This window comes from Lutjanus erythropterus, chromosome 22 (assembly GCF_056507025.1).
Source record: "Lutjanus erythropterus isolate fLutEry1 chromosome 22, fLutEry1.hap2, whole genome shotgun sequence".
NCBI classification, from domain to species: Eukaryota; Metazoa; Chordata; class Actinopteri; order Lutjaniformes; family Lutjanidae; genus Lutjanus; species Lutjanus erythropterus.
In genome coordinates, this window is record NC_139338.1 from 12,719,619 (window position 1) to 12,736,204 (window position 16,586).

Genomic DNA, 16,586 nt, shown 5'->3' on the forward strand with positions numbered 1-16,586 from the left:
TAGGGATGGATTTTTGTAGACCACCTCAGAAGCATCGTTGTGGTTCCAGCCACACAAAGCTGATGAGATTTTTCCATTGGATTTTGGATTGGTGCAGAAAATAAGCTCTATTGCAGACAAAAGTTTCTGACACTTACAACAAACTTTTTGTTTTGGAAGATCATTTTAATAAATGAATTCCACTTTTATGATTTTTTAGAAGAGCAAAAAGCTATAAACAAACTAAACCGATGTCGCATGACTTAATGTCACCACCAATAAGTGACTAATGTTTGGTGTGATGACATTTAATGTCTGCGACAGCCGCTGTAGTCTCCACTTTAGTCACTGCTTGTTAGCAACTGACCCTTGTAAGACATTTGATGGCTTTAAAATTCACAAATGAGGTATTTACTGACATATTTTATGTCGTACAACATTAATTCATTCATTTTCTGTAACTGCTTATTCCCTAAGTGTCACGGGGGGCTGGAGCCTATCCCGGCTGACATTGGGCGAGAGGCAGGGTACACCCTGGACAAGTCGCTATATATTTCAACATCTCCCTTACTTCTAGCCATCTATTTTGCTATTTTGTTTAGCCAGTACTTCTAGCTAACTATTTCAACTGCTTATTTCTTAGTTATGGTCATCTATTTTTAGCTAAAAATCAATTTATTCAATACTGTAATATCTTATACTTGATAAAGATTACTTATTTGAGCTCATTTATTACTTTTAGCTTTAAAATACCCTGTTTTACTGTGTTTTTCAGCACTCTCAGTGACATGTGGCTTAGTGTGCAGGTGTTACACTTGACAAGCTTAGATTTTTTTTGGTTTTTTTAACCAACAGCTACACATTTTTTCCATGTATGCCCTGGTAACTGCAGAGGTGCCCCTTGGGGTACAAGTATTGGTTGGGAATCACTGTTTTGCAGTGTGTGTGTGTGTGTGTGTGTGTGTGTGTGTGTGCGTGGGAGCCTGTATCCGTTCTGTACTCTGTCGTCCTACTGTGCATCTGTGTATATGCATCAACATCTGTGTCAGCAGGTGTGTGAACTTGCCACTAACAAGGTGACAGGTTATGTGCTGTGCGATGCCCCGGGGGCCCTCAGGCTTGCTCAGCATGCACAAACCGAGCACACTAGTCCTCAGACAATACACTACTATGCTCAGCTCTGCACCTGTGTTATGTTTTCATGCTGACAAAGATGTGCTTTCCTCTTCGTGGGCTAAAGATCTGCTTTGTTTCCATGACTCAGAGACTAAAATAGTAAAGCTGCCACCAACTCTGAACCAAGGCTCTTTGTAGTAAAAAAGCCAAAACTTCGAACACACAAACACAGCAGTGAATGGTTAGCGAATGGGTGGTATGCGGATTACTCACTGTGTAAAACTGGCACACAAATGCTGAGTGAACACAATTCACTTGGCTTTGATTCTCATCTCAGGATTTTCCCGTGTTTAACAAAACTCATATTGTAAAATGTGCACAGTGTCATTGGATACATTGTGTTTTGTTGTAAAGTAATCTCATCATTCATAATCTGCAAACTGGAGAACGGTGGGGAGAGAGATTAATGCCTGCAAAGTTTACAAGAATGACATCCATACTGTAAACGTGTAATGTAATGATTTATGTGACCCAGGCATTCATTTCTGTGGAAAAAAAAACACATGACGACATCAAGACAATAACCCAGCCCTTCAAAACAGCAAACAGAGACTGTTTATTTACTTGTCAAAGAGACAAGCACATGTGATGTTGTCACTGTTATGACTGAGGGAAAACTGAGGCACTAAAGAGCGGGAAACAGGTCTGTGTCATTTCTGGTCAGTCACTATCAGTGTGAAGATCATGTTACCAGACAAAATATACTACTGCCCCCTAGTGGACTCAGAAAATACCATGACTGTGAACTTTCAAGTCAACTTAAAGTGCGAACAAAGAGTGACCACCAAACTGTACAATTTATTCAGGTTTTCTCTTTAATTTGTCAGCCACATGTAGCTTGCAACATTATAAGAAGACTACTTTTACTTTTATACATTATACATTGTGTTATTTGTGCTCATGAATGTTGTTGCTTGAAGAATAGAATTAAAAACAAACTAACCGGTAATCTCTTAAATGTTTCTGTGAGTCTGCAGTCCCACGTCTCTTCATTTATGTGAAATACAGCAGGATTTTCCTTTGGCGAGAAGAATTTGTGATTCACCACAGCCGTCCAATCAGGAGTGCTTCAGCAAAACCCTCAGTCTCAAACGCTGACACAGATGAGGATGGCATGAACGAGTGTCTCTGAAAAAGCACTCTTTCTGCAGTCCTTGAAGTCTGTCCCTCTTTCCATGCTTCTTCTCTTTAGTTTTTGTCTCTTTTTGTTCATTATAGTGCTGTTATTTCTTAGACAGAAACTTCATTTTGTTTCCTAAAGCAAAGGAAAAGAAACAAGAGTGGTTTTAGGTAAAAAATAAGACTAGAGTAGCTTGTTTGTACAGAGCTTGTTTCACTCAGTTTTATAAAATGTGAACTAAATTGCTATTCCTGTTTTAATTTTGCTTCTGTATTGCATGTAGTTGGTCTCTGCACTCTGATGTCGCTAAACCAATAGGTGAAAGGTTGACCCACTTTGAATGACAGCCTGCTCATTTGCATATTAGGCTGGAAATATATCTGCTGTTTAACCACACATTTGTGTTTTGTATGCATATAATTAATTTCTCAGGATGTACACAACCGTTGCTCCAAATCGATGTAGGATACACAAGACGGCCATGGTGCACTATGCAGATATGTACTTAAAAGTTTTGGCCTTAGGCAGCAGAAATCCATAAAGAAATGTGAAAACAAGATACAGAATTAAATATGTTTGTTGGACTAAATAGGGGGCAAAATTCAAAGGAGAAAATAATACAGAAATAAAATATGAGCTTAAAAATGAAAAAAAAAAAATAATTAAAATAGAAAATTAAAAGGGAAAGTAAATAAATAGTGGAATTAATATAATTAAATATAGAAGCAAATTTTATAAATAATAATTTTACAAATAAATATATGTCAACATGTACTTTTAATGTTATTTTTGGTGCATTTAAATGCACAATATGTAAGTAAGGCTCTCTCACACATCAAAATAATAACAAAAATGGATATCTCTGTGTTTGAAGCTGTAAGTACATTTTGACATTTTGATTTTGGCAGTTTTGTTCCTCCATAAGAGACAACCTTACCCAAGCCTTTGAGAAATCTGTTAACCCTTCGGTGCTCGTTCTCATGGATTGAGTCCAGATACTCCTGCACTCTCACTTCAAACAGTCCTGAAGAAAGAGAAAGACTCATGAATCACTGGATCACCTCCCAACAGTTGAGCCTTTTGTTTTTGTACCGCAGCTCTTTACCTCTGAGGGCCTGCCTGTGCAGCTCTCTCTCCTGGATGAACCAGCCAAACATCTGCGTCTCCATGAAGACCTCCAGGAAGCGGCGCACGGTCTTAGACGGGATGGCTTTTCGAAAACCCTCACGCTGGAAAGCGCAGGGGACTGGGGAGGAAGAAGAGGAGGAGTAGCCGTCTTCCCGTTCTCCGGTGATGAAGAGTGGATAGTGGCCCACCAGCTCCACAAAGAAACGGACAAAGGCCTCAGACACAACGGTGCTAAGATGGCCTGAATCTGAAGAGAAGAGGATTAACATTGAAACATACATGCTAAAATGCAACCACGCGGTGCTGAATGTGCTCACTTAAAATTAAATAGCTTTATGCTTCAGTCCTTGTAATGTCTCACCACTGGATGCGTCTCCTCCTCTCTCATTAGCGAGCTCTCGTCTCCTCTCCAGAACAGTCTCCAGGGCCAGCTGAAGCTTAGAAGGCAAAATGGAGTCCTCATCGTCCAACTTAATGTGACAAAACAAAATAAAAATCAATTTATATGTATGTTAAAGTGTGGTAGGCAATTTATTTTTGGCATCACTGGGCTAAAATAAACCTGTCAGCATATTGTAATTTAAGCGGTCTGAGAGGAAACTAAACTTTTGGACCTCCTCTTGGCTCTGTTTCAGGCTTTAGAAAATCTATCCTGTAATGGGAAACTTTGGCCAAGCATTATGTGTGTCCCTGGTTATCAAATACAGATGCTTTGGGTCCCAAATATGAAAATAAACATGTATTTAGTCTCTTGTTTTAGGTCAAGATGTAGGCCTCAATCACTAATTTCTTCTCAGAGGCTCTCAGAACCACATTTCTACTCCAAAGGGGTTGAACTGAATGAATATGAGGGCAAACATGGCTTTAGAGTAGTTTCTTGTCAACTTCATTTGATAAAATTTTTAGATTTTAGGTTGCATTCACTGATTTGGGCCCAAGAAGCTCTCAGGGATCTTATCTTTTTCCAGAATCTCTTACTGCATCTTTAAGGATGAAATAATTTGTTCGACAACCACAAAGATCACGCAAAGCCTTAAAAACCCCACAAACATGATTCAACATAATGCTTACCTGTCTGAGAAATCGACTTTTTCCAAGATCCACAACCAAAACCTGTGCAAAGGAAGCCTAAGTTACTGTAATGTGCAACATTTCTGCAAATATGTGATAAATCTGTGCACAGCTGCATATAAGCAAAGTTGCACACCATAATTGACCCTTCCTAAGCCACGCCCCCTTTTTGCTCAGTGCTCTAACAACAGTTCTAAGATGTACATAAGTCTAATTGTTAGCTAAATAGTAACATCTGATAGCTAATGTCAGCAAAACACTACTTAACATGCTAGCTACTTTACATCAATTGGTATTTAGATACTTGGCTACTATTTTGCAAACATTAGCCTAAGATGTGACTAGATATATGTCACTTTAATTAGTCACCTAACAACATCTTTTAACCATCTTGAAAATTTGGTTCTCTTCATAGACGAGCCTAGCACATAGAATATCTAAGTACAGGAAACAGGAAAAGAGAAAGTTGTTGGAGGTTCTTCTGGGCACCAAACTTGCTCTACTATTATATTAGCACACAGAGAAAAAAGGAGCGGGACTTAGGAAGGGTCAATTGTTAAGAATGATTTCCTCTCTGACCTCCTCCAGGGGCAGCTCAGTGAGCTGGGGCAGGGAACTGGACAGCAGGCCAACGATGAACGGGGTGGGAGTGCAGACGATGTCGAGCATAGCCGAGGGCAGCACAGGGATGTACGTGTGCTGCCATACAAAGGGGTAAAGCAGCGCCACAACAGCATGGCAGCACTGGGATAGAGTACTGCAGTTAGAGACACAGGGACAATGAGTGGAGAAATTATTACACAATTTTATTAAATGAGGATGAGTATATAAGGGAATCTTTTTAATGACATGACATGATTGACTTCAGCTTTTCTCTGGATGTGAGTTAAAGAATGGGAGAGAAATAAAGCAGAAAGTGAGTAACTTACTCATTGTCACCACACGAGGACGCTAAAATACCATCTAATCACTGCAAATATTCCCTGAACTCAGAACATTTCCCAGAGAGAAAGGCAAAGCTACATACTTCTTTCATTTACGTCACTCAACTTAGCATTCCAGTCATCTTCTGGAGTGACCGCTCTTTCTGACTCCCACTGGCTTTCTCCTGCAGAACAAACAAACTGGCCTCGACACAAAACAACTGACCAAGCTGGCCTCAAAATATCTCTCTGGCATGTTCCCTGAATAATACTGGGGCTGCCTTAAAAAAAAATTTTTAAATGTGGGTCTGGACCACCCGCATTTCTTATAACTTCATAACAAAAACATCCCTGATGCTTGCACCTAATATCTGCATAATTACATAAACAGTGGAGGACGGATGTTCAGTGCAACCTCTTATTTTGAGAGCCACCAGATGAGCTACAGATTTCAGTATGTTGTGTAACCCTGTGGGATAAATTGCTCCACAGCGAAGGGACCGACCTGAGTTTGTCAGCGGTGAAGATGACCCTGCGCTCCAGCAGCAGAGAGCCGAACACCCGCAGGAGCAGCCGCAGACTCAGACAGGAGAACAGACACTCAAAGTCCACGTGCTCCAGACGAGAGTCGGAGGGTCGGCAGAGCTCCATCACCTGGGAATAAGATTGATAAAAGATAAATAATCAAATTAATAGAGCACCATACATTGACTAGTTTTACACACTAGAAAACTTTTAGCGCTGCTTAGCTGAAGTCCATTTTAAAAAATGATATTTGGTGCCAACTCTAGTTCCTTACTAGAGCTCCCTTTTACTGAGTTGAGAAATTTTGCCACACTGGTGTTGTACTCTGTATTCCTGCTGCTCCTCATCACTCTCCGCTCTTGTTTACTCTTCCCTACCTCTATCCTCTTTGAAATATTCCTCTAAAGTCCTCATGCAATCCACTCTAAAGATCTGCCTCTACTTTTAGCGCTGTCTGAATCTTGGCTCAGCCTCCATAACTCTTATGATGCACGGACAACAACCATGTTTGCTCCCTCCCTACCAGACTAAACTCTTAGTAACGAGGGCAGGCTGGGAATAAACACCTTTAACGGCCTTTTTGAGGATGGAGTACTCAGTAGTTTCTCTCAGCTAAGTGCTAAATATAACCTACCCTGCTCCAACTTTTTCCGCTACTTTGATATTTTTCTTTTCCACAATATCCCCCTGAAAAGTTTGAGAGCATATTCTTGAACTATTGCACTCCTCTCAACATCTATAGTAAAATTATGTCCATGGCTAATGATTCTGTGTGTTCTTGCTGCTCCATTGACCCGCGACCTTTGTATGTGTTTTGTTCTTGCTCAAAGCTCAGTAGGTCCACTACTTTCAAAACTGTTTCAGAGGGGTTAAATATTAGAATTGATGGCTGCCCTTTGCAAGCAGTTTACAGTGTGACACGAGTCTCACTCTCCTGTAGCGGTGCTGTGTTGCTTTGCTGTTGCTCCAGGCCAGAAGACGGACAGTCTCATCCTGGAAATGTCCCACTCTGTCTCGACACTCCACGTGGCTCAATGGCACCACATTCTTTCTTCAACAAGTTCAACCTCAAAGTGCCTACAAACTCATTCTTTAAGAGGTGGCAGCTGTTTTTGACATATCTTCAGAACTTTTCTGTAACTCCACCAGCTAGGACTTCCAAGACTTAGACTGCCTAACATCCGGTATGACCATGTGTCACCTTTACATGTTACATGCATCAATACAATATTGAAACAAAAAAAAACAAATTCTTTACTTTATCAAACTCAGTGGTCTCAGTTTCAGTTTTTGCTGGAGAATGCAGTTTCAGTTGTTGCTCCAGTGTCACTGACCTCAGTGCCTGAGCCGGGAAGGAAAGTTTTAATGGTGATGGTTCTGCCTGGAGCTGGAAACTGAGCCTCCATGATGGCTCTCATGAAAGGCTGCACAAGGGCTGGAGACAAAGCCCTCCGCCTCTCCACCTCATCCAGCACCTACAGTACACACAAACGTGCACACGTAAGCACCTTATAAATTTGCTTAATGACTCTTATGTCAACAATATTATGTGGTGGAGTGGTTTACCTTGGAGAACAGGTTGAAACAGCCAAGGTGACTAACAATACAGTAGACCTCTGGTAGACGTTTGCCTTTTCCACTGGGCTTAAAAGAAAAAGTGAAAGTTTACTTGCAGCGACTGCTGAGTGAAAATCTTTCAGAACTTGAAAAATTAAGTTTGTGCCGTGTGTATTTTTTGGATTAACAGCTGTGTTTCTAAAGTATTTTAAAAGCTATCCCATTTTAACATGACAGATGACATATAATAATTCACTCACATGTATATTTCTGGCCATATAAAAGTTTGAAAAATGAAAAAGCATAAGTATACACATCAGCAGTACTGAAACACACACATACCATAGAGATGCATTGAAAAATGCAAAGGCACACACACACTTTCCCAGTCTCACACACTTCCGGCCAGACTCTGAGATGGACTGTTTTCCCACAGGCACGCTGACTATTTTGGCACACTTATTTACTCAGCCGTCACCGTGGTATTTAGCCACTTCCTGTTCAGTAGCAGCACACTTATTTATTCAACTCTTTTCTATTTACCAGTAATCGCCGGCAGTATCCAAACCTCCTGCTCCCGTCCTCTCCAGTCAAAACAAAAGCGAACATCTCGCTGTGAGGGAAGACCCACAACAAACACAACAAACACACAAACAAACATGTGATAAGCATATTTTGATTGTACATATGAAAAATACACATAAATATACATACAAACTGCAACACACAGCAAGTTATCCAGTGATAATGAGGGTTGAATTTTCAGTGTCTATTAAATTAACTTTAATTTTTGTGGATTAATTAATTTTCACGCCCTCACCTTGGGTAGCTCTCCACTGGCTCCCAGTCTTTTACATCAGGGAAACAGAACTGAGGAATGATCCTGAGCTGATCCTCCGTCTCCCGCATGAACTTGAAGCTCCGCTCCAGCTGCAAAAGTAGTAACATACTCAGAGTCATTTTTTGCAACTGCTTTCATGCATTTTCATTCACTCAAGTTCCACTTATTTTTCTTGCAAATTTTGCATGTTCTTATTAACAAATATTAGCTTAAATTGGAAAATCCTGTCGGATAAACTTGGGACCTGTCACATATTTTGAATTGTTTTAAATGTTGACTTTTGTCTGGCTGGGGTAATAGATGTAGATTTCTATTTTGAGACACTTGGCCCCAAAAGTTTAAAAGGGGTACTTCAGGGATTTAATGCTGTATTTCCATAAATTTATTTGGATTCACAAGAGACAGATTAAGAAGATGAATGGTCGAAGCCGACGTACCAGAGGCCAAAATATTCTGACATTTTAGTCCCCTGTGTGTGCCTAAAAATAAAAGACTCGAGCCTACATTTCCCATAATGCAGCTAGGTAGCTTCTTGCCAACTACATCCCCACACAAATCTTACATGCCCAGCTCTCTGAAAGCGTAAAGCATCAAACCCAGGTTGGGACTGTTTATGGGTTTTTTCCTTTTTCCTTTCTTCCTTATTCATAGGTGTATTACCTACAGTCAATCCATATCAGAGTCACACAATAACACACAAAACCTAACCAATCAAGGCAGTGGTAGACCAGCAAACCCCCATGCTCTGCGACTTAAAATTGCTGAATTGAAAATGGCGTCTGGTTGCTTTGGAGAGAACGATATCTGGCTTATGTGACACAAGATCAAGTAGTGAAAATGCTCTAAATATAGTGTAAACTCAAACTGATATTGATTTTTAGGTGGCTAAAACATGTTTTGCTGCTGATTCTGTCTGCTTGATTAGCTTCCTACACCAGTATTCCTGCTGCTTCTCCAAACTGGGGGCATGCCGACCACCATCTACTGCAAAAATGAAAGCACTCCTCTGCTCCTGACCTTCATGGGGAACTGCTGGGTGACCTCTGGCAGATAGTGGGCACCAGCCTTCGACTTCTGCAGCGACACAACTAGGAAATATTCAAAAAGCTGACGCTGGTGATGCTCCTGTTCCCGAGAGCTGCTGTTACCGTTGTAGTGGACTTGAGCCTGGTTTGGCTGGCTCAGTATGGACTGGACTGACACAAGGCGCTGACGATGAGCTGATAAGACACAACGTGGTTATAAATTGTCTTAGTCTTAAGAATAAAAAGAGATGTTGTGCGCTAACCTACCTTTTGCTCTTTCTTCAGCTTCACTCTCAGAGTCACTGTTGTCATCTGTTACTGCAAGAAAAAGTCATGTCTCATAAACCAAAACTCCACATTTACTGTATGGGCATTAGAAAATACATTTTTTCCCCCCTGGATGATAATTTGAACATCATCACCTCTCCCCGAGCTTGTCTCAGCATAATGATAGATCCTCCGTAGATGTTTCTTCCCAATCCGAGCCTCAAAGATACTGTTGATTCGTAGAACAACCTGATGGAAAAAAAGCTCTGACTCATATCTTTCCTCAAGGATGAAAACAAAAAAATTATTTTCTAGCACGGAGATTCTAAAATATCCACTGAAACACACACCGTTGGTATCCTGCGGCAGGTGCCTCTGTAGGGGTCCCCAGGCAACCAGGAGCCATGTTCGGGCCCAGTGGGAGTGGAGGGAGGACTGAGCTGGGGTGGAGATGAAACACCCCCGCTGCTGGTGCTGTGGGGCGACTGGTTGGTTCGCCGCAGGTCCAGCAGCTTGAAGCTTCTGGCTGAATTCTGCCTGAAGAAGCCAGGCCTCGAAATCTGTCCAAACAGAAAAATAATTGAATACAGTTTCATAACAATTTAACTGAAGACGTGTTTTCACTGCAAAGTATTATGCTTGGCTTGTACTGCAGGAACCTTGGTACTATCAGCGCCAGGAGAGGAGGGCAAAGACTGCTGGGAGCACTGACTCTCCAACTCTATGTCCTCATATGGGTTCTCTTTGGATGTGTCTGCAGGGAGACCAAAGATGGCAATGCTCAAAACACATTTTAGGCATTTGATAATCAATATTGAAAAGTCTCAGGCCATTCTAATCACTTTAGGTCGAAACTTCTAATAGTAATACTCAGTATTTGTAAATTTCACCTAATCAGTGTAGTACAACATATTGATTATTTTTTTCAGAATGTTGTTCACGAAGAAGTGGAAAAAACATTATTTACAGTTGTACAAGCTTGTCACCTGATAGATAGTCAGTCAACTTTCACCATTCCTGTGCTCTAATATGCTATATGCTAGGCTTTTTGAGGTTGGGTAAAAGTCTTTGCTGGGGGACCTGTAGAAGCAATAAATATAGTCACGTCTTGAGTTAGCTAATAGAAGTGAAGCTAGCTAACTAGCTTGACGGTTGGTGTAGATTAGCTAGCTAGTTAACTTGCGTCAACAATAGCTATCGCATGTGACTAGCTAGCTGACAATTAGCTAGTACTAAAGAGTAAAGCACTGGCTAACTAGCTCACTAACAATTGATGTAGATTAGCTAGCTAGTTAGCTTGTGTTTTGCTAAGATGTGTCTACATACTATATGGGTTTTCCACAAAATTTTTGAAACATCTTCGAAATGTGTTTTTCTTCTCAACATCGACAAGCTTAGCACACGGCATAAAGTTGACTGAGGTTCCAGAAGGGACAGGATTTAGGAAAGGTCAAGAAAATATTAGTCCAGTTTTTATAGTCCACATTTTAGTTGGAACTGAAGGCAACACAATTTTGGAAATACACTTTTCCCTTTTTAAATGAGACAATCAATACAACTCTCCTATCTGTCCAGTAAATAGTTTCCTGCCACAAACTGTCATTCTTACACTGATCAAACAAACAAGATACTTTGTGTTAATGGTGAGCTTTAGAGGTGTTTTATAGGACAGGCAGTCAGCTATTTCCTTCTGCTTCCAGCCTAAGCTGACTGACTGCTTGCTGTAGCACTATATGATCGAAATATTAGGTATCAATGTTCACGTCTAAATTTTTAGAATTTATAAAAATAATAGCTAGTAAAGGTGACTGACCAAGGATGTCTTCATAGTGATGTTCTTGTGACAGTGAGCGAGAGAAGTGTGGGCTAGTTGACCCTGCAAGGTCATCAAACTCAAAGGATTTCCTGTCATGGTAAACAGCAAAAGGCAAATTAGGAAAAATGTCCTTCTAACGTGTGAATTACACTCATAGTCACAGTCACATTTTCCATATGGAAAAGTTGCTATACGTGTTGTCACTGAGGCGGTCCCTGTAAAGTGAAAACACACATGGAAAGAACCAAGAAGATTACGGGATTATAGCTTTAAATTTTTTGCTCTCTCTATACCTGTTGTTGTTGTCTCTGACTCTCTCACCCCTGGGTCTCCCATAGACACCAGAGGGAGGTTTTGAGGAAGTTTTTGTAGACATGGAGGGTAGTGGGGGGAGGTTCCTCTGCCCTCGCCCCTGTCTCTGACTCTTCCCGATGGAGGCAGTAGCTGGATGCTGGAAGGTACGTTGGGGTTTGGGGACTGGGTTGATGGGGGGCGCCCCCGGCTCCATGTACACATTCTCCTGTTGCTGCTTGCCTTCTTTGACCCCAGAGGATTTCACTGCACTAGTTTGGACAGCAACTTCAGACTCTTTCTTCTTCACCTCTGTCTGTTTGTCCTTGCTCAGCGGGCTGAAGTAGTTTCCGAGCTCTGTAGGCGTTTTCCCGTGGTTCTCCCCCATAGCCTCCAGCTTTTTAAAAAGAGTGAATACAGCTCTTTTCTCCTGGCTGTTTTGTTCAGTTGTTCTCCAGTCATTGCTTTTCCTCAGCGTCCCCACCTGCTGCTGCACTGCCACCGTAGGCGAACAAGGCCTTGAATCCTCAAGCTTTTCCACATTCTCCTTCTCATGATCTTGCTTTTCCTTGTGAACAAATCTTCCACAATCCTCTCCATGTTGGTTCTCACTGGGCTTGCTGCTCTTAAGAGTCAATCTTTGCTGTTTTCCTGTTTCAACAGGTGAACAAGGCCTTGAATCCCCAAGCTTTCCTACAGTTTCTTTTACTTGATCTTGCTTTTCCTTGTGGAGAACTCTACCACACTCTCCTTTATGGTTCTCACTGGGTTTACTGCTCTTGAGCGTCCCTTTTTGCTGTTTCCCAGTTTCAGCAGGTGAACAAGGCCTTGAATCCCCGTTCTCTTTGCCAAGATTTTCCTTTTCCTTATGGGCTACTCTCCTACAACTCTCTGCACTCTGCTCATCAGTAGTTTTACTATTGCTTTTTGTCAGGGAGTCTGTCCTTTTTATGCTTGTGCACTGGCCCAAAGAACCTGAGGTAACTGGTGAATGAGTGGGCTCCTTCCCCTCCCACAGAGAAATTTTGTCCTTGATGTTGCCTCCATTCGATCTGGAGAGCTTGTTGCCAACCAAGACAGTGTTCTCTTTGCTGTGAGGGTCAAAGGTCGTCCTCCTGTGAGCCATCATGGGTGAGTCTTCCCTCTGGATGCTCAGGTTGTGCAGTGGGGCAAAGGGGAGTTTTGGTGACCCCTCTCTTCTTTGCCCAGCACCCTTGTCTTCCACTGACGCAATATGGAAACCAGTTACCCCACCAAGACAGCCCTTCTTCAGCCTAAACACACAAAAAAGTTTTAGATTGTAACTTTTACAAAGTGATAAAATAACAAGAAATGAGAAATATCAAATATTTCTCAGAAAGAAATCATTAGCTTGTTAAAAGTACTGGATTAACAGTTCAAATAATCATCTAAAAGTAATAATAATGTTTGAAATAGTTAGCTAAATATAGAATGGTTTAAAAATCTAGAATTCATTAACTAACTAAAGTAGGTTAATGGATAAACAGTTTAGCTGATGAATGAATGCCTGAAATTATGTTAAACTAAACTAAAAGCACTGGATTAAAGAGTTAAAACAATTAGCTGACAGTAATGGAAAAACTGTTAATCTGCGGAAAATTTAAAAGTAATACCATTGATATAGATAAAATAATATATGTATCAGTGGATGAAATATCTAGCTTCTGCCACTGTAAATGCTAAAAGTAGTTATAAACTGTACCAAACAAACTGGGTTCTTGAACTCATCTCATAGAGCTACTGTGGTACAATACAAAAAAAGTTTGGAAACACAGTTTTAATGAATTTGTCAGTAAAACACATCTTTCTAAATGTTAACTCTATAACTAATTACCTGAATTCAGTCTGAAATCTGCAACAATATGTCAACAAAAGGCTCTGACTGCAACTGGAGTTTCCTGAATGTCCCAGTACAGTCACTGTGACTGCCGGTTAGGGGACACTTGGTCTTTTTCTGGCGACAGTGGGAAAATTCAGCCTGTGAGTAAATGCCAGAGGACAACCCTATGACCGAGCATCTTCTTCTCATCAGTCTCGTTAAATAAACACATACTTGGACTGGGGCCCATTTCATCAAACCGTTATGTTTTAATAAATAAACGAGAGGAAATGGGAAGGCTTAAGTCGAAAGACCTTTTCTGACTTTTCGTTAATGGATGTGATGAGTAAAGGGCAACCTAAACCGTGTTACTTATTTCTCAGGCCCAGGGGGAGTTGGTGAGGAAAATGTCCATTACTTACAGGGAAAACATCCACAGATAAACTTCTTCTGATACAAACCTGTTGACAGTGGAGTAGATGCAGTCCGGCCTGTTTGTCATTCTCTTAGCGGCCGCCATGACACCTGAAACAGAGAGAGAGAGTAAGTCATATTTAGCCAACTGATTAATTTCTTTAAGCATTTTTTAGCTCTGTGTTTGGATATGACCATTTTAACACCAAGATCCTTGGTAAGACTAACATTTTATTCAGTGTGACCATTCATTCACAGCTGGAAATTTACAGTATTTGGGGCCCAGCTGGGCAGACTCAAGGAAAAACATGACAGAAGGGACTTGGTGCAACTCCCTCAAGCAGTTCATCACACAAACCAACATTTCAACAGTCATTAGGGAACTCTTGGTGATTGAATCACTCTTCTCTGCCTTTCCTTTCCATCAGTGTATTGTTGCATGCATCCTTTTTCTGCGGCTTTCCCCTCACAGGAGGCCAACCTTTGACCTGCTAAAACGCTCTGCTCTCCTCTTCTTGACTCTCATACTTTCACATCTCTAAGGCCAATGTTTCAAAGTTCAGCGGCCTCTAAGATAGCGCTTGGTAATTTTCCCAGCTCTGAGGCTGGTGTCATCATTTGTTTAGTTGATGTAGACCAAACGACAGTGTGCATGAGCAGAAGGACCGCATAGACTTTAGCTGATTAGCTGGGAAAGCAAGGCATTCAGATGCATAGTTACTGCGTGATAAAGATAGCAAAGCACCCAGAGCTGCACAATCAATCAAAACGGTACACTGTAAAAATAAACTGTTTATTCTAACTTTAAAAAAAAATGTGTTTAGGCTGCATTTAAGTTTTAGGTTGACTGTATTTGAAAAGACAAGTTGAGGATATTCTGTAATCATAAAAAACAACTTTTCTAGTCAAATGAACTATATTAACTCAGTTGTACTTGAGAAAACATGTTCGATAAGCTTCAAATATTAAGTTGAACCAAAAGCTCTTCAGTCACACTGATGAACATTTATAACATTTGATCATTTATTGTAAATAATTACATTTTACATGTAAGGGGGCAGCAAGTTTTAATCCCATATGTTTTTCTTTCAAACTATGAAAAGAAGGATCTCAGGAGAGTTTTGACCCTCAAACAATGTATGCTGGGAACTCTGTTAATATGCTGATCATGTTTTTTTAGAAACGTATTTTAATAAGTTGATATTGTGTCAAGTTTAAAGACTTAAAGTTAGAAGTTTACATCTTATTTTCCCCTCCCACATTTATTTTTAAGGTTATTAAGATGCAAATATTATTCATAATGACATCATATTATTCTCCAATACTGACACAACAATGAATTTATGAGACAACACAGCCTGTACACATCACATCTTGTATATGAAATCTACAACATTAAAAGTTTTTCTTACCTCCTTCTGTTGTACATTTTCCATGTGTTCATAAGTGAAAGGGGCGCATAGTGCAATCGATGCTGCTATAAAAGTATCCATTGGTATAACCTCCAAACCACAGAGGTGTGGTGTGATGTGTGTCCAGGTCAAACGGTCTTCAGTAAGTTTCCTGACTTGATTTAAGCCTCGATGTGAGTCATTAGATGTTTAATTGAGTGAGAATGGAGACATAAAGGTCTCACCTCAGACTATACTGTACACTTCCTCTCTCTGTCTCTTCTCCAATCTCCAACTTTCATTCACTCTTTCTCTGCCCACACACACCCTGGATATGACTTCCTACTCCTCCTCCCTTGCTCTCTGTGTGTCTGTCACTCTCTCTCTCTTTGTGTATCTGCTTGCTATGAAGATTGAATGACTAAAACTACTTAAAGAGACAATAATCTTCCCTTCTCTGTGTAGGAAAATTACTGACACATGGAACTGATGTCATTATATTACATTATTTCCCTCGAAATCAAAAGTCCGTTGGAATTCACATCACAACTGCTTCTGAGCTCCAGTTACTCATGCAGCTGTAGTGCGTCAGCCCACCCTGTCCTTGCCCCATGGTATGAACTGGTGGACTCGGGAATGCCCCCCTCAATGCCTCCAAAATGTAGTGGAGGGAAAGTACAATAGCAAAAAATGACACAAAGATTTCCATTTTTACTATATCCTGGTTCCAGTTCAGTTACTGATCTCCTAATTCATATTAGCCCTAAGAAAAAAAAACATATCAGTCGATCCCTAATTCAAATAAAAAATATGTGTTTTTTTTAACTCTCATGATACAAATGAACTGACATGGCCAAGAGGTAAGAGGTAATATTTTAAAATGTCAAAAGTACTATTTTATAATCAGTTGTTTTTACTTCTGATTTCCTTTTTGCTTGTGTTTACATATATTTATATTTTTTTTGTCTTGAATTTTAATCCTTATATTTCCTTATGTTTTACTAATCCTTATTTTTCCACATAAAAAGGTAATTTATAGTGCACTCAATATAAATATTTCAACAAAATTCCTTGAATTCTTTAATATATAGGCTCAATGGTAGCCTATTGGAAATGTTGCTGATTTTATATGATAACCTCTCGGCCTATAGTAAATTTAAAGTATTACAGATCCAACACCCCTCAAAACGGTTTAAGCACATATAAACAAACTAAATTTAAA

At 40.3% G+C, this 16,586-nt stretch overlaps 1 protein-coding gene across 1 annotated transcript; it reads right to left on the reverse strand.

The window, feature by feature from the left end:
* Positions 1–1,945: 1,945 nt before the first annotated feature.
* LOC146306703 (DENN domain-containing protein 2A-like) lies at positions 1,946–15,745 on the reverse strand. The gene is made up of 19 exons (XM_084710998.1): positions 15,386–15,745; positions 14,021–14,084; positions 11,722–12,993; positions 11,426–11,517; positions 10,272–10,366; positions 9,963–10,172; positions 9,768–9,861; positions 9,613–9,663; positions 9,338–9,540; positions 8,300–8,409; positions 8,023–8,092; positions 7,489–7,566; positions 7,257–7,397; positions 5,903–6,051; positions 5,054–5,231; positions 4,475–4,516; positions 3,765–3,873; positions 3,381–3,650; positions 1,946–3,299 (listed from the first exon to the last, which is right to left on the reverse strand). Exons 2-19 carry the CDS (start codon positions 14,077–14,079, stop codon positions 3,040–3,042), a joined length of 3,483 nt encoding a protein of 1,160 aa, XP_084567124.1. The 5' UTR covers positions 14,080–14,084; positions 15,386–15,745; the 3' UTR covers positions 1,946–3,039.
* Between the last annotated feature and the right edge of the window lie 841 nt (positions 15,746–16,586).